Source organism: Cydia pomonella, chromosome 24 (genome assembly GCF_033807575.1).
Source record: "Cydia pomonella isolate Wapato2018A chromosome 24, ilCydPomo1, whole genome shotgun sequence".
NCBI lineage: Eukaryota > Metazoa > Arthropoda > Insecta > Lepidoptera > Tortricidae > Cydia > Cydia pomonella.
The window spans coordinates 1,455,776-1,481,050 of NC_084726.1; the positions used below are offsets into that span (position 1 = coordinate 1,455,776).

General features: G+C 34.5%; 1 protein-coding gene across 2 annotated transcripts; it reads right to left on the reverse strand.

Moving 5' to 3' along the window:
• Nucleotides 1-443: 443 nt before the first annotated feature.
• LOC133531011 (neural/ectodermal development factor IMP-L2-like) lies at nt 444-23,305 on the reverse strand. Of its 2 annotated transcripts, none has more exons than XM_061869088.1 (7): nt 23,129-23,305; nt 9,798-9,954; nt 6,752-6,915; nt 5,943-6,108; nt 4,223-4,410; nt 3,218-3,349; nt 444-2,918 (listed from the first exon to the last, which is right to left on the reverse strand). In XM_061869088.1, exons 2-7 carry the CDS (start codon nt 9,910-9,912, stop codon nt 2,916-2,918), a joined length of 768 nt encoding a protein of 255 aa, XP_061725072.1. In that variant the 5' UTR covers nt 9,913-9,954; nt 23,129-23,305; the 3' UTR covers nt 444-2,915. The 2 variants fall into 2 exon arrangements, with proteins under 2 accessions (XP_061725072.1, XP_061725071.1); XM_061869087.1 differs by lacking the exon at nt 23,129-23,305 and adding an exon at nt 22,451-22,529.
• Between the last annotated feature and the right edge of the window lie 1,970 nt (nt 23,306-25,275).

Genomic DNA, 25,275 nt, shown 5'->3' on the forward strand with positions numbered 1-25,275 from the left:
TAACTACGACAGCGACGTTCAATGTTTCCAATTTGTTGCAATTTTTATAATAGTGATCAGATGGGAACTGGGTTATATTTGTCGCCGTAAAATATCTTTTTCCTCCTGCAGTTATTCCGTTAAAACAGTTTTGCAGGGCTTCTAACCAAAATGTAGTATTTTATTAATGTTATAAATTCAAAAAATAAATAATAATAATTTTAAGCCCCAGAGGCTTATTCTGATTGTAATATCATCTGGATTTGATATATCAGTGTCAAAAGTATAGAAAAATAAGTAAGCTTAGTGCTATAAATCCGCTACTAGACGCTAGACATCGATTATGAAAATAATAAGCGCTTTGGTAAATAGGTATAACTGATGTGTGGAGTGAGTACCCTATGCCGACTTATTTCTCTATAGTCAAAAGTGACGAATAAAAATGTCGGTGAATGAAACTAAAATTGGTTTGGTAATAATAAAACATTTATTTTTTTCCAATCACAGGACAGTATGTAACACCCAAACATATACTTAAATATATTTCATAATTACTTAAACATTACTACAATTAAGTACTTATCATATAGTATAAATAAAAAAGCCTGTATAACTAAATTAACTTAGTGATGGGCTATAATATAAATAATTATGCATAAGTTTTTATAATCCGAGTTTAATTTTTATGTCAAATTGTAATCAGTAATCGACTGTAACCAGTTATGGACATTGTCAATATTTGGCACATTGTTTGCTGCACTTTCACTTTTCTGTAGTATAAATGAAATCTATTTCATTTTATTTAAGTTTTAATAATATGAGTTTACTGATTATACCAATAGGTATATTCTATAAATAACTTTTTACAAGTAACTGTCACATAGATATTAGAGTATTTTTGGATAGTGTATGAAAGTTTAAGTTTAGTGAAAAATCTTGCCAATACCTATACTCTGTATCTTTAGGTATTGAAATAAAAGTAAACAAACAATTTGTACATTTTCGGATAGTTATAATATTTTTTGGTTGCTACGAACATAGAACCCGACGAGCGGGATCCCGATGCTCAATGTATTAAGAGGCAAACGAGCAGACAGACGAATCGCCTGATGGTAAGCAATTACTATTGCCCATGGATACCAGCAGGGGTGGGTTGCAAGTGTGTTGCCGGCATTTAATATGGGAGTACTCAGTGCCTGAATTAAATGACTATTTAATTTAGTACGCTCTTTTCTTAAAGGTTTGAAGATCATATCGGCCCGAAAAGATTCCACGACCTACCTAAGTTGATAAAATTTTGATTATGTATTAAACAGCTGTATATATCTAATTACTAATAATGTGAGGAATGTGACTATAATTCGAAATTGGATACAGACAGTTTTTTGATATCACTGTTTTTTCACGCCACGCCAGGCAATGTTTTTCATGGTAGATAATTTTGATATAGTATACGGTAGGGAAAACAATACTACTATAATCCCTTTCTACAATTACTTACTGCCATTCTTAGATAACTATTGTTATTAAGATTCTTTAAAAAAAACCGCTCCTAGAGGAAAGGGGACAGCCGCTTCCCTATACAAACGTAATCCCCATTTTCCTCTTTGGATATTAACATTATTGAAAATATTTTGACACAATTAGCTGTATATCAACCACAGCTATGTTCCTACGTTTGATTTTTTGTGAATTTACAATTATTATGAGAGTTAAGAGTATATAAAAATTGTATGGAATCTGTGTTTCGCTGTTATTTTTTACAATAATACAAAAATTTAAGAAACTCAAACATATGAGCATAGCTATGGTTATTATATATCAAATCATGTAAAAAATATTCTCCATAATGTCAATATCCAGAGACGAATATGGGGACTACGTTTGTATGGAGAAGAGGTCGTCCTCTTTCCTCTAGAAGCGGCTTTTTGAAAGACTCTTAATAACAATAGTAACGACAAGTGTAATTAGGTTTCTTTAGTGGCGATTTACCCTAATTTACCCTGCCAATAAATTAGGTTTATGAATAGATATGTCCTATCGCGGCAATTTAACACTATACAATCTCTGGGAGGATTAACTTAATTATTATACGTCATAAACAAGTAAATAATTTTTATCATATAATTACAGTACATATGCCGAGAAAAATGTAATAAGATGTAATTTTAATTATTTGAAAAAAATATCAGATCTCATTTTACAAAAGCTCTTCGCATAAGGGTATTTACATTAAAAATAATATAAAACTTATTTACCGTTATCCATTATGCTTTTAGCACTTTTTTGTGCTTACATTTACATATATAATTAATTGGCTACTTAATATAAAATCAAAGCTTAAAAAACATAGTGTCAAAGACTGGTTCAGCGAATGTCCACTACTGGGACCATATCTCAAAGTTGGGACCTTAAGGCGAAGGGTAGGGCAAGCTCTTTCCATACAAACTCTGTGCGCGTTTTTCTTCGTTTGTGTTTGCGCTACAGTCATTATTTTTGGTAAATATGCTTATTTTTCTGTTAGCTAGGGCTTGATGTATTATTTTTTAATTTATTTTTTAATTTTTGTATTTGTATTTTTTTTAATAAAGAAAAATTTCTACATCAAGTTCTGCGTATATCCAATATATACAAGCAAAAATGAAATTAAATGCTATAGTGCCAAAACTAACGAATAAAACTTACACAAGGTTTGTATGGAGAATGCCTTGCCCTACCCTGCGCCTTAACGTATACTATCGAGTAAGAAAATAACTGTTCGCAGCTTATATTAAATTATTATAAATGTTATAATTTTAGAAACAAGGCAAGTACAATGGCTTGATTTTAAGCATAACTTAATCTAATAATAAGTTAATTTACGTTAATACTTTAACTAAGAATAGGAACATCATTAAGCATCGGCGGGAGTGGCTTGGTCGGCGGTTATTGATGGTTTACTGAAAAAAAAGAAAACTGTTAAGCTGTTACTAGAAGTAGGTACTAAAAGTGGCACTTGGCTAAATCAATCTTTTTTTTCACAAAAAGCATATTATCCACGGTGGCAGAATATTCCATTTAGTTAAAAACATTCCTTATAAACTCAACTAAAATCTCTTTCCGATCAGACTATTAACGCCATCTAGCGGAACTTTTCAACGCAGTTCCGCTACTCGCTGCTTTAGAGCTAGCGTCTATGCCGGGGGTCGGCAACCGCTTTTCGCGTGCAAATGATAATCATAAATAAATAATTTCTTACATGTTTCGGCCTAGCGGGATAGAGGAAGCTGGAGACGGTGGTCTTTCCGTAAAGGTTCTTGGCGGTGCACGTGTACTCGCCCATGTCGGCCCAGTGGATGTCTTTTATGTAGAGGTCTCCAGAGCGCAGCACCTAAACCAGAAAATAATATTTTAATACATGTAAATGTATTTGTAGGTTGTTTGTATTCATTACTGGACGACCGGTCTGGCCTAGTGGGTAGTGACCCTGCCTACGAAGCTGATGGTCCCGGGTTCAAATCCTGGTAAGGGCATATATTCATGTGATGAGCATGGATATTTGTTCCTGAGTCATGGGTGTTTTCTATGTATTTAAGTATTTATAAATATTTATATATTATATATATCGTTGTCTAAGTACCCTCAACACAAGCCTTATTGAGCTTACTGTGGGACTTAGTCAATTTGTGTAATAAAGTCCTATAATATTTATTTATTTATTACTACAACAAGTATTGTATAGATAAAAAAAAAGTTAATAAATTTTTCACCTTACCCCCATGTGAAAGGTGAAAAATTGGAAATGGCAGCGAAACGGCCAAGCCACATCTTTTGACTAAGGTGTAGAGTTTGTGAAGTTAGGGCTTGTAGAGTTGAAAGTTTAGTTCTACAAGAGCTTTCATAGCTTTTCGAGAATGCGAGCCTTATGGTTTCATCTTGGCAACATTTTATATGATTTTTTTGTTGGATTGATTTTTCTTAAGCAATGAGATGAATTAAGAACTAGAAACTGTTCATCTTTCAAAAATAATTATGAAATTAATTCGGTAAGGGCAAAAATGTAAACAATTTAGCAATCTTTCTGCCTTTTCAGGCTCGTAGTGGCAGTGAAAGATCAAAATTTAATGTGGGCAAGGTACGTTTTGCGAGGCCGAATAATGTTTAAACCTCTGGGGCGCGAGGCCACTCGGACCGTGAGGCCGTAGGCGGTGGCCCACGTCTCGCTATTGTGAAAACTTGTAGGAAGAAGACTACAGAATCTTACCCTCATCCTAGGGTTATCATAGATGACATTATGATGCTGGTCCTGCCAGTACACCTGAGGCTCGGTAGGGCTGTACACGCGGCAGGGCAGCACCACGTCGCTGCCAATGTCCTGGAAGAGCTGGACGTAGTAGGAGGAGATGACTGGCGCGGCGGGGAACAGGGGGAGGAGGAGGTTGGCGTCGTCACCTGGAAAAAATATTATTTATGAAAACAGGTAGCGTATGAACAGAAAATGCCCCAGAATCGGTTGCCGTCGTCAAAACTGCCGTATGCACTGTCGACTGTAAGAAGCTAGATTATTCGCTACTAGAAGAACTGTAATTGCACAATATTCTAGTAAAAAATAAGTGCCATACCCATTTGCTTAGCGTGGGACTATTACTAGTCAATTTTTGTAATAATGTCCTATAATATTTATTATTTATTTATTTAATATTCAAAAATCACATCAATCAAAAATAAAATTATTTATTTAATCAACAGTTATTTACAGATAACATGTAGAATTTAGTACCTCAATTTAAGTAACACATTACCTGTGTTAAGAAATTACTTACTGACACAACACAAAAAAAAAAAACTCTTAACCCTTTACCGCATAAAGTTCCAATTGCGACAAATATTTTTTATTACATGCAGTAAGGGGTTCATTATAATAAAACTAATGAAACATAAAATATTACAAAAATATTGTATCTTGAAAAATATTAAAACATGAGTTAGGTACACCACCTATGAGGAGTTCATAATGCATACAGGGTCAGTACCTATCCGAACAGACTTTTAAATAAGAAACTTAATGTATAATGTATGTTTCACCTATTTTTAAAATTAAATTTTATTTATATTTTTTATTTTTATTTATATTTTTGATTCTAATGTTATTTGAATTTCTTATCCCAATTTTAATTTATTATAATTGTAATTCTAATTTTATATTACTTTATTTATTTTTTTGACATATAAATTGGCTTTGTTTTTAATTTTACTTATTGATTATCCTGTTACTAATTGATTTTAATGTATATTTTGATACTGAGTCTCATTTCTGAATCTAATTTTAAATGTAAATAGGCTTTGTTTTAATTTTTATTGTAATTTTATTTTTAAGTTAGTTTTAACTTTAATCTAGTTTTATTTTGACATGTAAACTAACTTTATGAATAAATGAGTATGAGTATGAGTATGTATGGTTTTCTTTCTGTATGTGCGTTGGGGGAAATGTTAGGTTATACGAGTATTAATGGGATCTTAAATTAAGTTAGGAATTTGGAAGCAGTTCTGTAAATGTACAAACTAAATGTACTACAAAGCGTATGTTCTTAATTATTGTCATGATTCATTTATTATTTAGAAAACGTTAATGACTTTGCTCATCTAAGAGCTTTCTCTTAGTTATTTTGCAAGTACCTAGTTGTTATTTTTCTAAGCGCCTACGAATATATTCAGGCAATGGCTTGGTTACTCGTAAGAGAATTGCTTAAAAAATATCGTAGTAGTTAATGATTTTGATATTTTATATAACGAAATCGAATAGTTACCTAGCTCACTAAACACAGTGGTAGAAGCAGCCTCAGTAAGCCCAGTGAACCACACACGTGAACACGTCACCGCTGACTGCCGCAGATACAACGAGCGTAGACATTAGCCAGGCCATGCTGGATGGGTAGACGGCTTGGATCTCGTTGGTTTCGTCCATGTGTCTAATGATAACTTACCAGGCTCGGCAAACACAGTGGTAGAAGCAGTCTCAGTGGCGTGACCAGTAGTGGCCACACACGTGAACACGTCACCGCTGACTGCTGCAGATACGACGAGTGTAGACATTAGCCAGGCCATGCTTGATGGGTAGACTGCTTGGATCTCGTTGGTTTCGTCCATGTACTGTAATTAAGTTGTATTATAATAAATATTTTTTTTCAAAAAAGTACTCGACTTTGACAAGTACCTGTGGTAAAATAAAACGACTTCCGAGTTTTATAAGTCGTGAGGTGAAGATGTGTTGCGTGATTCAAAAGTTTTTGAGTTCTAAAACTGGTTTCTATTTTTTAAGCCTCCGTTCAAAACACTAAATATGAGTATAGTTGCCATAATATAGTTTGCACCGATTAGTCATAACTCATAACGTAAAACATTAATTAATTTTATTTTCTATCAACTCGATATGTTTTTTGAAAGAGTTACGTATTTGTATGATTTGATGTACATATATATTTTTTATAAAGAAAAGTAGCTACTGTATGGAATTGCATGATTGCTATAGCAATCTAAATTATATTTTTTCGTATTTAATGCATGTTAATTATAAGATGTAATGTTTTGAAAATATGTGTCCCGCCGAGTTTCATGCCGATCCATATTGGGATACCAGTATCCTACTCCAACTGAGGGGGGATTTAAATCTTCTCGGGTCAGAGGTGTAGGGTTAAAGCCGGTGTAGCTTTATTTGTTGTTCTTCTTTACTCTCGTCGTTCTTTACTTTCCAGTTCTAAAATGCTCTCAATTATAGTTCTAAAGTTCTACTCACATCAGCAATAGGCTCTCCATTCTTCAACCACTGTATAGTGGGGGAAGGTACACCCATGACCTCACATCGCAGTTCTATCGGGGCGCCGGCGAGCCGGGCGGTCTCGGGGGGCGCCTGTTGTATTGACACGAAGTTACGGGCGCGCCTTTTCGTCAGCGGAGTCACTGAAATCATACGAAAAAATGTTTGATGTTTTGTCATGATCAGGGCCCGTTTTATAGAAGGTAGAGGCATGGAACAGAATCTCCATATACCAAAAAGTGTCCGACACAAAACCATAAATAGGTGGCGCCACAATACCTAGAATACTTGAGATAAAAATCTAATCATAGACAGCTTAGCTTCACTCCGTCAATAACGCCTAGGTTCTTAGCTACTCTAGCGCTACTCTGGAGGGATTTGGAACTTTTATTTATAGCTGACAGCTGAAAGGCTTTTGCAACAATTCTGCCTAAGGAGTTTGTGTTCCTTGCCTCTACCTTCCATAATATAGAAGAAGATAAAATAAGACAAAGGCCAGTTTTCTCATTCAAAACGAAAGCGCCAAATTCTTCTATTCAATTTCTTATTTAATCCATAATTATCTTTTGCCTTATGACTTTTTTCTTGAGTTTGCACTTTTCCGCAAATATCTAAATAAGTCACAGTCTATTTCAATTTCCAATTAATTTTCAGGTCATATCCGTCGTTCTCGGTATTACTGAATCACAGAATTGAAATTCAGTTCATCTGAAATTCAGAACCAGAGAATAAAGAAGGAATGGACACGGCATGTCTTTATTTGAATTTAAAAGCAGATTTCTCGTCTCGTGTTTTTGCAAGTCAATATGAAGTGGTCCTGAGTTATTTATTCAGAACGATATGTGCTCCATTTTTGCTATATTTAGTTTCATATTACCATGCAGTTTGATCAATGACTCCCCTGATATGGGAGTGCATGCATTTATTTACGTATTCTTAATATTTTGAGCGTATGTTTTTTTTTTGTTAAAAAAAATATTAACCAACATTTATTAGCGGACTAATTTGCAACCATGCTAAAGAGGTATTTTTAGATGTAATTTAATTAATTTTTGACAAGCAGAAACGTTTGCAAACGATGCTATTAAGCTTGGAATTAAGCTTAGCAGTAGGGTTAAGATGGTCGGCTCTTTATCATTTGTCGCCATGCCTGTCACGTTCTAACAAGTATTAAACTTTTTTTTTTTTATTGACATTGTTTTCTTTATCATACAGATGATCCTTATTGGGAGATACTATTTCATTGTTTTTTTATATTGTTGTGTGTTGACGATTCTTATTGGGAGATATTATTTGTGTTCTTTTATTAATTTATCGTTTTTATTTTTATTGTTCTCGTATTTTCGTAAGTTTTGACATTGTACATTTATATTTTGGATTTTGTAAGTATTTACCTACTTACTGTTATTCTAATTGTATTGACAATCCTTATTGGAGCTATAATTTTATTTCATTAGTATTGTTATTATTTTCATTTTTATTTTATTTTGACGATCATGATAGAAATTCTTATATTTTTGACATCAATGCAAATTTATTATGTATAATTATCTTTCATGAAATAAATCATCTAATCTAATCTAATCTAAGTGCGACAGTGACGGGCATAGTGACAAGTGATAAAAATGGAACCATATTGCCACAGCTGGAGTATCGACCCAGAGGCCGCGAGTTCGAGTCTCACCCAAGGCAGTAATTTTTCCACTTTTAAATGTATTAGAATTTAGTAGTATATACAAGGTGTAACATAAATAGTGGTGATATTTTTAAGCGCATATTTGATATCGTGTTCTGATGAGGAAAAAGTAGAAGAAAAATTGTTTTGTCGTGAACATTTTTTGGTCTTTGTATATATGAAGAGTTGGCATGGGGATTGATTGATTGACCTGGCCTAAAGAAAAAAAAACGTTCTTCTACTTCTTCCTAATATTGAATATACCCTTAAACGGATCAAATATTTTTTCATAAAAGTTTGACATTTAAAATAACACTTGTACATATGCGCTATAAAAATCGCTGCAGAGTTACCTTGGTCTGACTCTAACATCTTTCCTGAAATTCTAGTACATGTGAATGTTTACCTAAATATTGTCTCCGCCTGCACCTAATATTATACATTGATAATAAAATCGCTTTGAATCATTTTTGATTCCTTGGCGATTTTTGAATTTCGAGCGCTCGAAATTCAAAAATCGGCCCCCAGTTCGATAAATACCTAATCTACTCTCAATACAACAATTATGTAAAAAAAAAACAGAATAAATTTGTATTACGCTCACACGGGAAAAGACTACTTGAATTTGAAAAATCCAGATCCAAAAAAGAAAATGATTCTTTATTCTATGATAACTAGACGATTTCTACAGATAGACATATATAATACTTTAAAAAGCTTAAATCGACACGAGCTGCGAATTACCTATTTCTCGCACTTGTATCGTAATGTACTATTATATCTTATTTTAGCTAGCTAGGTCATAAACTGTCTATATGCTAAGTATCAGTAAAATCCGTTTAGCAGTTGATGCAAAAATATCTAAACACAAAAACTTTCACGATTACATTAAACGTTATCATATTTGATACACTAGAGAGAGTGGCGAAGCGCATCTTTTATTCTGAACTAGAGGAGGGTAAGCGGAAAGTTGGCGGACAACTCCTCCGATACAAAGATGTTCAGAAACGACACATGAAAAGATGCAACATTGACGCCTCTCGGTGGGAAGGTTTGGCAGCACATCGTCCTGAGTGGCGCAGGCTGGTGCAGGGCAATGTGCGCGATTTCGAGGAGCAACGTAAAGCTGACCTCGACGCTAAACGCGACGAGCTGAAAACGCGCCAGCCTGCGTCCATTCACTACCACTACATAGCTGGTGTCCTCACGTGCCCTCAATGTGCGCGGGGGTTCGCCTCGAAGATCGGCTATGTCAGCAATCTTCGGGCGCATGAGCGCCGAGCTAACTAGGAGTCGAAGTGGTCGCCATGGTCGAAATCGGCCGGAAAGATCATCACTTGATACACTTACCAAAAGCCTTAATATTGTTATCCATCTGTTTGTTGTCGAGCTGTGCGTTCGCTTCGAACCCACATTGCAGCGACACCAGCGCCGCGGCGACGAGTAGCGACACTAAGTTGAACATTCTATCCGACGCTAGATGGCGTTGAGTATATGATTTGAGAATCTGGAACAAAATTTTATAAGTACATCGTTGTTCAATAAAGGGTTACCTTCCAAAAATAATAATAGAAGTTTGCCCCGAACCGAAACCTTACCATTTGCAAATAACGTACAGTCACGTCTGAAACTATCGATACGATAAAAATGCCAAAAATATGTATACAGTAACTTAATGTATAGGCAATAAAGTCGTGTATACATATTTTTGGCACTTTTTTCGTATCGATATTTTCAGACGTGACAGTACCATCATACAAGGTGTAACAAAAATATTGGGGATCCGTTTAAAGGCATATAAGGTATCGTGTTCAGATTAGGAAAAAGTATAAGAAATTTTTTTTTGAAGGGATTTTTTTTTCTATGGTGCAGGTCGTCCAAGTACCCCACCCCAAACAAAGGTCAACATATTATCGCGACAAAAAAAATGTTCTTCGGCATATTGCCTTTACACCGTTATAATATAACCGATTAAATGTTGCATTCCGTAGAAGAAAAACGAAAAAAAAATCTCTTAAAAACACGAACTCAAAACTAATTAAAGTCTAAGAATAAAATTTAAAAAAATAATTTATTTCAGGTATATCACCCATAAGACACATTACAAAATACAATTCAAATATAAAAATAAAATTACTAAAATAATAAATGATTACAAAAGTAAATTAAATAATTATTAGCGGCACTACGTAGAAATCATTACTTTGTTTGGCCAGCGATGATTTCTACCCAGTGTTTTGTCATGGGGCAGTTCAAGCCCTCAGCGAACATGCTCAGGATGGTGTTGGAGCTGCCGCGTAGTCTGTTCAGCAGAGACGCTACTCTCTTCCTTCTGACGGCGTGAAAGCCATCAGTGCGCGCATCTGCGAACATTCGCGACGCACTGCAGCGTCGTGGCAGCTTCATCAGCATCCTGAATATGTTATTATATAGAACCCTGAGCGTATTTTTATAAAAAAAACACGCTAACCTCCATAGGTATTGAATCTCGCGGGTATAATACTATGTCGGTGGCAAAAAAGCATACGACCCGCCCGATGATAGCAGTCTCCGTATGTACGCCGGCAACTCCAGAGGAGTTACATGCACGTTGCCGACCCTAACACTCCGCACCCTATGAGTCGGATCGGCAGGAACACAACACTATGAGTAGGGTCTAGTGTTATTTGCCTGCGGTTTTCTTTAAGGTGGAGGTACTTCCCCAGTTGGGCTCTGCTCTAGAAATTTGGAATGACATCCACTGTGCTGTGCCCTACCACACAAAGCGAGATGGCATTCACAATGCCTCTCTTTTGGACGTAGTTTAAGGACGTACCCGGGTCCAAAAATATAGTATGCGAAATGTTGTGAAATTCATAAAAATGTCAACCAATATCGCAATTCATTCGCACGTACATATATTCTGTCCACGTTTCATATTTATACCAATACAAAAAACGTAAATTGTGAAATCTGAAACTATAGGTCACGATTTGATATTATGTCAGCTTTGTGTCACTTAAGTAGATAGATTTTTTTGATTACAAATATAGCATATAGCTTTACCATAAACGAGTTAATAATATAGACTGGAAGGAAACATATACCCAAGATGAAATTCGTACGACAAACATCGAAGATAACGATTATATGTATGGGGATGATATGTTATGAAAATGTACGTGGCTATTTCCAATTGAACTATTATAACCAAATATATGTAATTTGCAATAGATTGACAAAGAAAACTTTATAGCCATAGTAGATTTACTGCCATCTTTCGACACATGATAAAAACTTTTAGAACGCCACTTGAGTTTGATCCTTATTCCTTCACTGATAATAGATGAATGGCCAAAGGTATGGCGGCATCGTTTCGAGCGATGGCGCCACAACCTTTGGCCTATGCCCGGTGAGATGGCGCCACTTTTTGATATTTAACAAATTTAACACATGTCAGTGAAAGAATAAGGATCAAAGTCAAATGGCATTCAAAAAGTTTTAATCATGTGTCTAAAGATGGCACTAAATTTAATGTGGCTACAAAATTTTCTTTTACAATCAACCACTATTTCAAATTCTACGTTCTATACGTAATATACTACTTGACGCTAGAAGTCGACTATGAATTAACCCACGTTTTGGTATGAAAACTGATGTATGGGGTCACTCTTTCCTAACTTATTTCTCTATGGTCTCTTTCCCTCGAATGTCGGAACTTTGATACCCGATCCGCTGACAATAATATTTTTTACTACGTTGTACAGTCAGCATCAAAAGTAGCGGATGAAACAACGCGCCAAAAGTATCTGATATTCCGGATAACTTTTCCAAATATACATAAATTTCTAAAATTCGCGTTCAAAAGTATATCTTTTACAGTCTTAGTTGTTCTTTAATAAAAACATCACTTTTTGTTAAGCTGTTACAGAAGGTAGATTAGATACTTATGAAGCGTTATTTGATCCGCTACTTTTGATGCTGACTGTACGGCGGGCAGTGAATATGCATGAATTCATTGAGTGCGATTTGACATAGATTTTGCGATAATACAATATACATAATTTTATTCGTAATCAGCAGTAATAATTTTCTAATACGTAATACACGGGTTATAGGGCATTAAACTTGATATTATATGACCGGTCTGGCGTAGTAGGGTGACCCTGCCTATGAAGCCGATGGTCCTGGGTTCGAATCCCGGTAAGGGCATGTATTTGTGTGATGAGCACAGGTATTTGTTCCTAAGTCATGGATGTTTTCTATTCAGCACAGTGGATGTCATTCCAGACGTAGAGCAGAGCCCAACTGGAGAAGTCCACACCTTACAGAAAACCGCAGCCAAATAACACTAGACCCTACTCATAGTGTTGTGTTACTGCCGGTGAGTAAGGTTGCCAGAGCTCAACGAGGGCACGGGGTGTTAGACTCGGCAACGCGCATGATAAAGATAGTTTATTATTCAAGTAGGCATATTACAATGCGCTTATGAACGTCAAATAAAGCTACACCGGCTCTAAGCCTACACCTCTGACCCGAGAAGATTTAAATCCCCCCTCAATTGGAGGAGGGTATCCCAATATGGACCGGCAAGAAACTCGGCGGGACACATCTCTTCAAAACATTACATCTTATAATTAACATGCATTAAATAAGAAAAATAAAATACAATTTAGATTACTATAGAAATCATGCAATTACATACAGTAGTTACTTTTGTTTATAGAAAATTGATATATATATATATATATATATATGTATGTCATATAAAATCATACAATGGTGACTCCTCTGGAGTTGCAGGCGTATATAGGCTACAGAGACTGCTTGCCATCAGGCGGGCCGTATACTTGTTTGCCACTGATATAAAAAATCCAACAATTCTGCAGAGCACAGCCCATCCCCACGTTAATTAATTTAAAACATGCATTGGTGACTAATATCATTCCTTGCCATACATGCCGCTGAACATGATCGATCCATACTCATTGTAACCAGAATTTACGAGTCCTAATCGATTGAATCGAGTTGTCAGATTCAACAAATTGTCGTTCCTAGCTGAGTCTGACTTTTAAATTGTAGCCTAATCATGATTAATTAATAAAAAAAATATTCCATGCAGACACCAAGTTTCACGATATATTAATACAATTAATTACTAAAATTATTTAGTTATATTTTTTCAATATGGACCCCTCAACGGGTAAAGGCCTTTCGGATTTTGATCCAAAATAAAGATTTTCAATTCAATTCAAATCAGAAATCAAATCATTTTTTATTCTGGTAAAAAAAACCCTGATTTTACAATTTTGTTTTCTTCTGCCAAACTGCAAGACAGTTTGTTGGCAGAGGGAACTCCCTTAAATACAGATGGGTCAATATACAGTATGTATTTTAATTTAACCGGTTTTTAATATAGGTAGGGTTTGAAGCTATTTTAACAACTATTTCAAATCTCACACTGTCATGTGCAAGTAAACAAACCGATATCTGGGTTGTCCTAATGCATTTGCCTACGTGATGTGCAACATGTGATACAACTCGTTTTTGGTTCGTTAATAGAGATAGAACATCAAAACCATGCCGCTAGACAAAATTAGAGTTTATTACTTTTGTGTACGGCAGAGTTTAAATTGTTCTGTGATCGAATGAGTGGTAATTGCAATGTACTGACAACATGTAAACGTTTTAAACCGATTTATGAAGGGATATGAAGTATATATGAGGAGAATTGATTGTAGTAGAAAGAAAAAAACGTGCCCCTTAGTTTTACATCCAAAACAGATGGCGCTGTACTGCGCCATATGTTTTGCGATCAGAGTTAACAAAAATAAACATATTGAATCTTTGGCAGTGTTTTTGTCAATTTCTTTGAGAATGTTAGGCAATGATGACATTTGTCAAAAGTCAGAATCTTTTTAGTGTCATATACAAAAAGGTCGAAGAAGGTTTCATACTATTATACAAGGGTGTACCTCAGCAGCAAAGAGAATTTGAAATAGAGGTGTATTGTCAAAGAAAACTTTGTAGCCACGTAAATTTACTGTCATCTTTCGACACATGATTAAAACTTTTAGAATGGCATTTGAATTTGATCCTTATTCTTTCACGGGTATGTGTTAAATTTGTTAAATATCATAAAGTGGCGCCATCTTACCGGGCGCAACCTAAAGGTTATGGCGCTATCACTCGAAACGATATCGCTATACCTTTGGCCTTTGATCTATTAGATATCGCCACTATTTGATATTTAACAAATTTGACACATATCACTAAAGAATAAGGATCAAAGTAAAATGGCGTTCTAAAAGTTTTAATCGTGTGTCGAAAGATGGCAGTAAATTTACTGTGGCTACAAAGTTTTCTTTGACAATCCGAGGTGGATTTTAAATTATCTTAGCCCAGGAGGTACCCACTTGTATTGTAACACATACAGGCTGCTCCAAAGTAAAAAGCGGCCAAGTGCGAGTCGGACTCGCCCATGAAGGGTTCCGTACCATTTATGACGTATTAAAAAAACTACTTACTAGATCTGGTTCAAACCAATTTTCGTTGGAAGTTTGCATGGTAATGTATATCATATATTTTTTTTAGATTTTTCATTCCGTTATTTTGGAAGTTACAGGGGGGGGGGACACACTTTTTTTCCCTTTGGAAGTGTCTCTTTCAGTTAAGAAAAAAATGATATTAGAAACCTAAATATCATTTTTGAAGACCTATCCTCAGATACGCCACACGTATGGGTTTGATGAAAAAAAATTTTTTTTTTAATTTTTATGACGTATTAAAAAAAAACTACTTACTAGATCTCGTTCGAACCAATTTTCGGTGGAAGTTTGCATGGCAATGTATATCATATATTTTTTTTAGATTTTTTATTCTGTTATTTTAGAAGTTACGGGGGGGGGGGGGGGACACACTTTTTACCACTTTGGAAGTGTCTCTCGCGCAAACTATTCAGTTTCGAAAAAAATGATATTAGAAACCTCAATATCATTTTTAAAGACCTATCCATAGATACCCCACACGTATGGGTTTGATGAAAAAAGATTTTTTGAGTTTCAGTTCTAAGTATGGGGAACCCCCAAAATTTATTGTTTTTTTTCTATTTTTGTGTAAACATCATAATGCGGTTCATAGAATACATCTACTTACCAAGTTTGAACAGTATAGCTTTTATAGTTTCGGAAAAAAGTGGCTGTGACAGAATCGGACAGACAGACGGACATGACGAATCTAGCATGAAGGGTTCCGTTTTTTGCCATTTGGCTACGGAACCCTAAAAAATTGTAATTTGTTAATTTCTTCGTAACCCCTACACCGGTTGTTTTGTACTTTGTATACTAGTTCTAATACCCTAATGCAAGTGTACATTTCGGCTTTGTCCAATAGCTAAGGACTCACTATATATAAAGAGACATATCTCTAATGATTTTGATCTTTTTTTGATTCTGGTTATGAATTAGATCTGGATTATTTATCTGTCACATGTGACGTTTTTGGTCAAAGCATTTGACGCTGACTGTACTTGTAAAGTCCAGCTATCGCTTTACAACAGCTGATATAACCACCGTACACTGTCTTGTACTAGTTTTTTTAGTCGTATTTAAAGCTCCTAATACCTTGAAACTGGCGAAATTGTCCCATTGGAGTTATAATCTATCTATACATATAATAAAGCTGAAGGGGGTCGAAAGTCTGTACATGGAAGATATTCGAAAAAAAGTAGGCGGGGGATACTAAGAATCGTTAACAGAACACGTTCCAACAGTTTTTAGAATTTTTGTCTGTTTGTCTGTTTCTCTGTTTATTTGACCTCGCATCACGTGAAAACGGCTAAACGGATTTTGATGCAAACTTTACTAATCTGTCGAGAAAATGCCCGGCCAAGTTATAGGCTATACAAATTCAACCCCTAGAATGGGGGGTAGCCACTACACTCGATTGAGTTAAGTTTGCACCTGAATCTTATGGCGCTACTTAGGAAGGAGGTGCAAACTTTTACAACAAATATGTGCTACGAGTATCGAGTACCCTGCTAAACTAACAGATATGGTGCTGAAATTAAGCCACCGAGGAAGGATTTTGCCAAATTAACTCTAAAGTTAGAAGAGGGGGGTACGGATATCAATTCAATTTCAATTGTGTTGATGTAATAATACAACGAAATTAAACGACAGTAAATTAATTGCCATACATTGCACAGTGCCATCTTTTGGGAAACTGAGTAAAAATTGAGTAATCAAGTAAACTAATAATTTTTAAGAAAAAAAAAACCGACTTCAATGAGGTAGACCGGTGAAACGATTATTGTTGATTTTTGATTTCATACAATTAAATTAAAAAGACAGCGTCCTACGCCTAATTATGTAGAAAAGAAGGTAACATGTTTTTTTTTGTCAATGCACCCACATTTCAGATTTGCCCTATGGTTGACTGGTAAGATACCCGCAATAGGGTATTCGACTGTATTTAAGATAAATTATTTCACACCATGCATGAAATAAAGCACCAGATAATTATAAAAAAACTAAATAGGATAGAAATATAAAAATGTGTCTTGAAAACCTAACTACTTGACAAACATGCACAGAGAACAAATTGCCAAACGTGAACAGTTCCACTTCATCAAATGTCACTTCTACAAATGTAAATACTTGATTTGTTGATGAAAATACAAAAATCACTATATGTATGCCTTTCACATTTGAAGAGTTCCCTCGATTCCTCATGGACCCCATCGTCAGAACTCGAACTTGACAAAAATTTGTCTTGAAATCTAATTTACTTAACAAACACAGCGAAGAGGACAAATCGCCAAACGTGTACTGTGTATCGTTGAAGAGTTCCATTCTGATCATCATCAGCAGTTCCAGTTCATCAAATGTCACTTTTTTAAATGTAAATGCTAGATTTGTTAAAGAAAATACAAAAATCATAATATGTATGACTTTCATATTTGAAGAGTTCCCTCGATTCTCCTCCTTTTGAAATCTTGAAGTCGGTTAAAAATGAGCAAAATCAACACACATATCAACACGCGTATAACTGCATAATTATTTAAAAAAATATTTTCTCCGTCATAAATTATACCTAATCGTAATTTTATCGTGTCCATATTCATACGTATCGCCTCTTTTAAGCACTTAATAATGGCTACGAAAGTGGGTACTATGAAAAAAAAAATGCTCTGGGCTTTGCGGTGTAAATGTCAAACGATTTGGGAATCGCATTTTATACCCGTTAAAATGCCATAAGAACTAAAAACTGAAAATGCCTTCCCGAAAAAAGCGAACCTTTCACGAAAGTCTCGCAATGCATTGAGGTTACGAAACTATAGCGACGATCGTGATTTTAGGCGTAGCCACAACTACCAGAGACGTTATGCAGGATCGTTCCATCCGTTGAAAACCTCATTCGTAGTGTGTACCGAGACCTGAGCCATTCTTGGGTTTGTGAGAGATCCATACTCACGCCCATAGAGGAACGGTCCATTCTCACGCAGAAAAATGAGCAGGCGGAAATCGAAGGTGAACATGCAGTATATAATTCTATTAACACTGTCTTGGATGAAGGCAATGTCACAACATAACTAAGGAACTCTACCGGGTGGTAGAGTTCCTTAGTTCCTTAGCTCATTGAGTGCTTCAGGACTCCCAGCACACACATTAACCCTGAAAATTGGAGTTCCAATCATGCTTCTTCGGAATTTGTCGCCTCCGAAGTTATGCAGCGGAACCCAGCTAAAAGTAGTGCAGCTGCAGCGAAACCTCATTGAGGTGCAGATCCTGACGGGGTGCGGCGCCGCAGAAGTCGTGTTCATCCCGCGCATCCCTCTCATCCTGAGCAATTTCCCGTTCCACTTCAAGCGCCTACAGTTCTCCGTGAGCGTCTGCTTCGCCATGAACACCAACAAGTCGCAGAGGCAGACGCTGCGCGCCGCTGGCGTGGACCTGCGCACGGGCTGCTTCTCGCACGGGCAGCTCTACGTGGCGTGCTCGCACGTTACCAGCTGCCCGGAGGTATTCGTGCTGATGCCCGCCGGGGAGACTCGCAATGTGGTGTACAAATAAATATTGTAAAATGTCAATGTTATGTAAATATACTATTACATACCTAATTATTATTATGTAACAGTAGATATAGTTATATGTATACATTTAGTTGTGCATACATAAACATAACTGTAAACAAAATGTAAATACTTCTTTCCTCTTATCCTACTTCTAAAATATAGGTATTACACCTAAATTCGACAGTGTTCGGAAGTATGGATTTCTATGGGTATATTTCTTACCTTTTCATGCTTAGACTGATTGGTCTGGAGCACCGATTAGGATGATATTTTCCATGGACATGATTTGGATAGGTACAGTCAAGGACGTAAAAAAAATACAAAAGTGGAACTGTATTGTCCGATATACATCTACCACTCTATGTCGTTTAAATCACGTCAAAAATTTGGATAAGGACGAATTTGAAAAAAATAACAATTGATTTTGGAATGTAGTTTTATTAAGTGGTACATAATTGTAAAATATTTTATCTAGACTACAGTCCTCTAGCGTATCCATCTGTCAACTTTACTTCAAGTTCCACCTCCAGGGGAGAGTCAGAGAAATTAGCGGTGAATGAGCCGGTTACTGACACAGACCGAATACCACGCGGGCGGAGCCGCGGGCACAGCTAGTTATAATAATAAAATTAAATAAACAAAGTGTAAAGATTATTTGATTTTGTTTCTTATGAGCCCGGTAACGATTTTAGAGCAAAAATTTTAAATTGATAGATTTAGTCGTTGAAATTGTAGAACTTTTGTTACGTAATATCTAAATAACAAGTATTGGTTTCTATTAGCACGTTTTTTCATCTTGCCTTTTAATAATGAGGTCGCAAGCGTGCGTCCCCGGTAATAGGTGACGAGAAGGGATAGTTTTTAAAAATTCATCAAAAAATTATGGTAGTAAATTATACAAAATGATGTATAAGAACAGTTTAGCAAATGTTGTAGATTGTTGAAGTATCAAAATTACGTTGAAATTAAGTCAATTTTCAGAGAAATTGTCACTTTTTTTGAAGTAATTTCTGGAGAAAATTGATTTCGTCTAACTTTCATTTACACCACTTCAAATTTATAATAACAAAAATGTAGTTTATTAAAGTTGAAGTAAATGTGTAATACAAAATTACCATTTTTAGCAGTCCAAACTTTACGAAATTTACAAATAAGATCGACAAAATCACTGCTTTACGCGCGTTTATCTAAACGTCCATATAATGAAAGATAACAAGACGTTAATAGAAACCAGTACTTGTTATTTTTAATAGTTAACAAAAGGTGTACAATTTCACGCGCTAAATCTATCAATTTGACATTTTTGCGACTAAAATCGATAACGGCCAAGTGTATTTTAGTAAGTTTGCTGCTGTGAAAGAAATTGTCTCCAAATCCTTTTTTGAATACAAAGTATTTCGTGTCTACTTTATTGACATTAACGTTAAAAAAAACAACAACAAAAATGTATTTAGCAGGTTTATATTCTTAGCGGCCGCAAACTAATTTATCTATAGGAAACAACCCGAATCGGATATCAAATCAGTAAAATGGCTATTTGGTTTCAATTCCATTTATTCTGATTTGATTTTCAGAGAATATGTATTCCGGAATTCTACAGGACGCAAAAAAATAACGGGCCCTGGAGGGAAAGTACCTTAAAACCTTAAGTTAGTCCATTTTACTTCAAAGACACATTCTATTATTTTTAAAAAGAACCAAAACTGTATTCAAAGATTTTTTACAATTCGTTTGTTAATATTATTGTGTACTAAATTCCATATTTTTTAGTTGATTCGATTCCCGGGCAAGAAAAGCGATTTTTTAAATGCAGTTTAATTTTTTTAAATAAAATACTGTGTTCTTTATATGAAATGAGGTAACTGGTGGCTCACGTTTTTTTATTAGCCTAATTTTGTCCCACTGCTAGACAAAGGCCTACCCTCACTTTCTCCACTTAATACGTTCACGTTTGTATGGGAAAAATTAAAATTCTATCTAGTAGAAGCGGCACCCCCTTATTTTCTTGCACTTATTATTTTGATAAAATACGTCAAGTTTGGTAACTTAAACTCAACTACAAGGGGGCGCTCAACCACTTTGAAAGTTTCCAACGTTTGTTTGATATCCTTTAAGCCATTTAGGGTTCACTTTACATTGGACATTTCATACCATTAGTATTGTAATCCAAATTAGCTTGAACCGTAGATGATCAACAATTAAAGTCCATGACCGTACTTCTACACCTTCACGATATTGAGTATAAAATATGCTAGAGCGCTATTTTGCAAAATAAAATTACACAGCCAATTTAAATTATTTTACAATTTCAATTAAATTTAATTCAATTAATTTAAATTTTAATTCAATTCAATAAAACTTTAATTCAATTAAATTAAAATTTAATTTAAAGTAAATTGAAATTTAATTGAAATTGGTTGTTGTTGAGTGCTAAAATTGAATTGTAATAATACAGTGTGTCAGACTAAGCAATTATAGTATATTTTGATAGATTACACAATATATTTTTAAGATATCTTATTGATATCTTGAAAAGAAATTGAACTGAAAGCTTTGTCCCTAAAATGATCGGTTTGCATTCGATATTAATTGAATTTTAGATATTTTATATCGTGATTAATTTCGTATCTATCAACAAGTAATATGGGTTTTCAATTTCTGAGTATGTAAATCTAAAAATAAATATTTTCATTATCTCAAATAAGATACTTCATTATTAAAAAGTAGTCTATTTTCAATTTCTTCATTTGTGTTTTTTTGCTAGACTTAATACATTATTTATTTATTTATACTTTATTGCATATAACATATTAAGTACAAGCAGTGAACGTAATGCCTTAAGGCATTCTCTACCAGTCAACCACTGGGTCAAAAAGAGACGTTTGTTAGGTGCAGGCTTTTTACTTGAGAATAATTAACCGATATCACTACCTACTATAAATAAATTCTAATAAATTTAATTTAATGAAATCATAAAAATATATAAAGGTATATTTTAAGGTCTATACTTAATTAAATCGGTCTATACATAATAAGGTTTTTAAAGGGTCGGCAACGCGCATGTGCATCTGCAACCCCTCTGGAGTTGCAGGCGTCCATAGGCTACGGTGACTGCTTACCATCAGGCGGGCCGTATGCTTGTTTGCCACCGACGTGGTATAAAAAAAAATCGGAACCCTCGCTACTATGTTAAGTTAGGTAGTTCCAGTTAAGTCTTAAAGAACTTTGAAGGAGGTCATTAACTGTCAATATTTGTGACTTTACAGTTGATATGTAGGTACAATCAAAAGTAAAAATATGGGTGCACACAAGTTATTCAAAAATATGTCCCATAGGTCTCATGTCAGCGAATTAAGAGCTAAGGGACACATTTTTGAGTAAGCCGCGTGAACCCATAATATAAATAATAATAAATATTATAGGACATTAGTACACAAATTGACTAAGTCCCACAGTAAGCTCAATAAGGCTTGTGTTGAGGGTACTTAGACAACGATAAATATTATATATAAATATTTATAAATACTTAAATACATCGAAAACACCCATGACTCAGGAACAAATATCCATGCTCATCACACGAATAAATGCCCTTACCAGGATTTGAACCCGGGACCATCGGCTTCGTAGGCAGGGTCACTACCCACTGGGCCAAACTGGTCGTCAAATTATTATTATATTTTTACACTTGACTGTTTTAGTCGAGAAATTATTAAGATGTATGGAAATATCATAACTGAATTAGATTTATAACTTTAAAAAAATAATCACACATTTTAAATCACAGATATTTTGGTGTATACGATAATATTTAAACTATCTTTCGACATAAAACAATTTTTTTTTGCACAAATCCAGAAAAAAAATAACTTTTATGGTAGATTTATTTTCGTCAATTCATACGTTCATTATTATTTATATGTTATAAGTAAACACATAAAATACGTACCTCGATCGGGTATTCCAGAAAAACACAACGTGTGTCACACTAGATGTAGCTTGTCTCCTAGTTTGGCCGAGAATACTTGGTTTTTGTTACATGCCACCCTTATATACCGGGCGGGCGCGAGTCACACGGGGTGGTTTTTCACGGGAAATATTATTACAAACTTGTGAAATCTTGTTACAGGTTTATTGTTGACGTAATAATAGTAAATTAGTTCTTTTTTGTAAATATAAAAAAAAACCTTTTTTTTGTTTGTTTTTTTTTTTTTTTTTTAATTTCTAATCATAAGAGCGAACATAATAAAATAATTGAAATGTATTGCAAAGTCTGTATTTTATTTTATTTATAACTACGAACTATTTCATTAGATAATCCTAAATAAATATGAAAATGATAGTGTAATTTGTTTTACATTAAGTTAAAATAAACATTTTATTTATCAACCGTGATAAAAAAGCCTGACATTAAAAATTATACCCACATGGTCTTGATATTCTTTATACATTGTATTAAGAAACGTATTGGAACTGGTGATGAATATTGTAATATATTCATTTATTATGATGTAGCTTTACTATTTTATAATAGATGTTACAAAACCTTGAATGAGTCACTGTTATAGGTTATTGCGTCATTATTACGCAATATTAAAAAAAAAAACGAAATAAAAAAGAAACTTACCAAAAATTTAAGTCACTTTTTAAATATATTTTTAAAATTTAAGCAAAAGAATAAACTTTTAAACATTTGATTTTAAGGGACGTGCGTCCTAAACGACGAACTGAGAGCAACTGTGATCTACTCTACTGTCACTTAAATGAGCAATCCTCATTCATTTCTCAAGCTGTCAAAATGCTGACTAAAATTACCAAGAAACACTGTTAGCACTTAAGTATAAAAATGTAACAAAAATAACTTTCACTTCATAAAAGAAGCGCTATACCTTAACTCCTCAATATAGTGTATATTTTCGATTGGCAAAAGGTTTCAAAAAGGGATTTGCCGAGTGGTGAATAGCCACGTGCGGCAAAAAAGAGTTTTTTTGGCCGGCCTTCTGGTGCTGGAATTTGCGACACAATAGATTATGGGAATCGAATTAGATAAAGCGTTTGACAATATATTTGACGCCGTTTTGACGGTCACTTATCAAAGGACGGTAATAGCCTATTAGAAGTAGCGTCGGCAATGTGGATGATTTGTTTTGCGCCTTTTGTCTATCTTTTTAACCATTATGGAAAGCTGGATGCAAATATTCGTCTAACTTAAGTACTTTATCTTCGCAGCGTGTCTCACAAGACACCAAATTGTATGCATTCTCTTTGTATTTTTTAGTAGATAATTATTTTTGCACATGAGAGGAGGCCTGTGCCCAGCAGTGGGACGTATGTAGGTGGAATTATTATTATATTATTATAATTATTTTTGACCTTGTAAAAGCAAGCGAAGCTTCAACTTTTATTTTAATTTTGTCAAGGTAAGAGTAAGGATAAACAATAGCCAAAAAAGAAGCTCGCGGGTGTGGCAAAAAGTATTTGGTATTTTTTGTTTTTATTTACTGAGAATGCTTTCGTTTTATAAACCAACGCATAATACCTACCTACATGTTGAATTAAAAAGTAGACAGACCCAAAATATCAATATAAATGAAACATAACTACAATAATCTAACTAATAATTAAAACTTAAAATGAAATTTAAAAAAAGCTAACAAACAAAATATGCTCCTCAGGTCACCTTCATGAGTAATGGTACCCAGGGGGCTGGCAGGAACCTCTTTGGATGGCCATTATTTTATGGAAATAAAATGTACACAGATTTTATGAAACACTGTACCTACCTAAGGTTTTCAAACCGTTACGATCCTTTACGTTACTACGCGATACGTTAGTTTAATCACGTATGCTTAACTATAAAAGAACTGTCAAATAACTAAGAAAAGATTTACGATTACAGCGAGATTTGCCTAAAGATTAAGTCGTTGACCGGTCCATTGTATCGACTAGACGAAGATTACGTTTCGGTGGTCACGTATAGCTTCCGTTCGAATCGTTGGATTGAATAATAATTTATGACAAAAAAGTATATGGTAAATTAAAATATATCATGTTAAACACTTAAAACTATTAACACAAATATCCCAAAAATTATTAAATAAAGTGAATTAGAACAAAAAAAATATTAAAATAAATAAAAATGTTTACACTTTTTATTCATCGGGTTACTCGTATTGTATTAAGTCAATGGCAACAGTACATGGAGCAATTTCATAAACAATTATAATTAATAAATATTGCTATTCTGCTAAATAGTTATACAATAATTAGTGAAAATAAGTGCTCTCGTACTTTTGTAATGGAGTCTTACACCCAATTTATTGTAACTTGTATTGTGCATTCTTCTCAGTAATTTTGTATAGATTTTTTTAATTCGTAGAATTATGAGTCGCTGGCGCCAGGATAAAAAGATAAGGCTTATGCTAAGCATATACAGTAGCATCAGTTGTGATTTGAACTTGATATATGTAATCTTATCACGTACTATTACTTGATAAATCGTGTACGTCATAGACCCAACGTTTTTTGTGTGTTATAGGAAGTTCTGGGAAACCACCATATCCATTCACGAACTATGCATAGGGAAAAAAAATGACATAAGACCCTGATTACCATTGCCCACACAGATCATCGCAAAACCATTGCTTACTCGAAAATAGAACAACATGTTTTATAGTATATGTACAGTGTTTTTTTTATAAATTTAGAAATAATATTTATTGTTACAACCACCACAAATATCCAAAAGTTTGCACCATTTTCTATTACCGTATT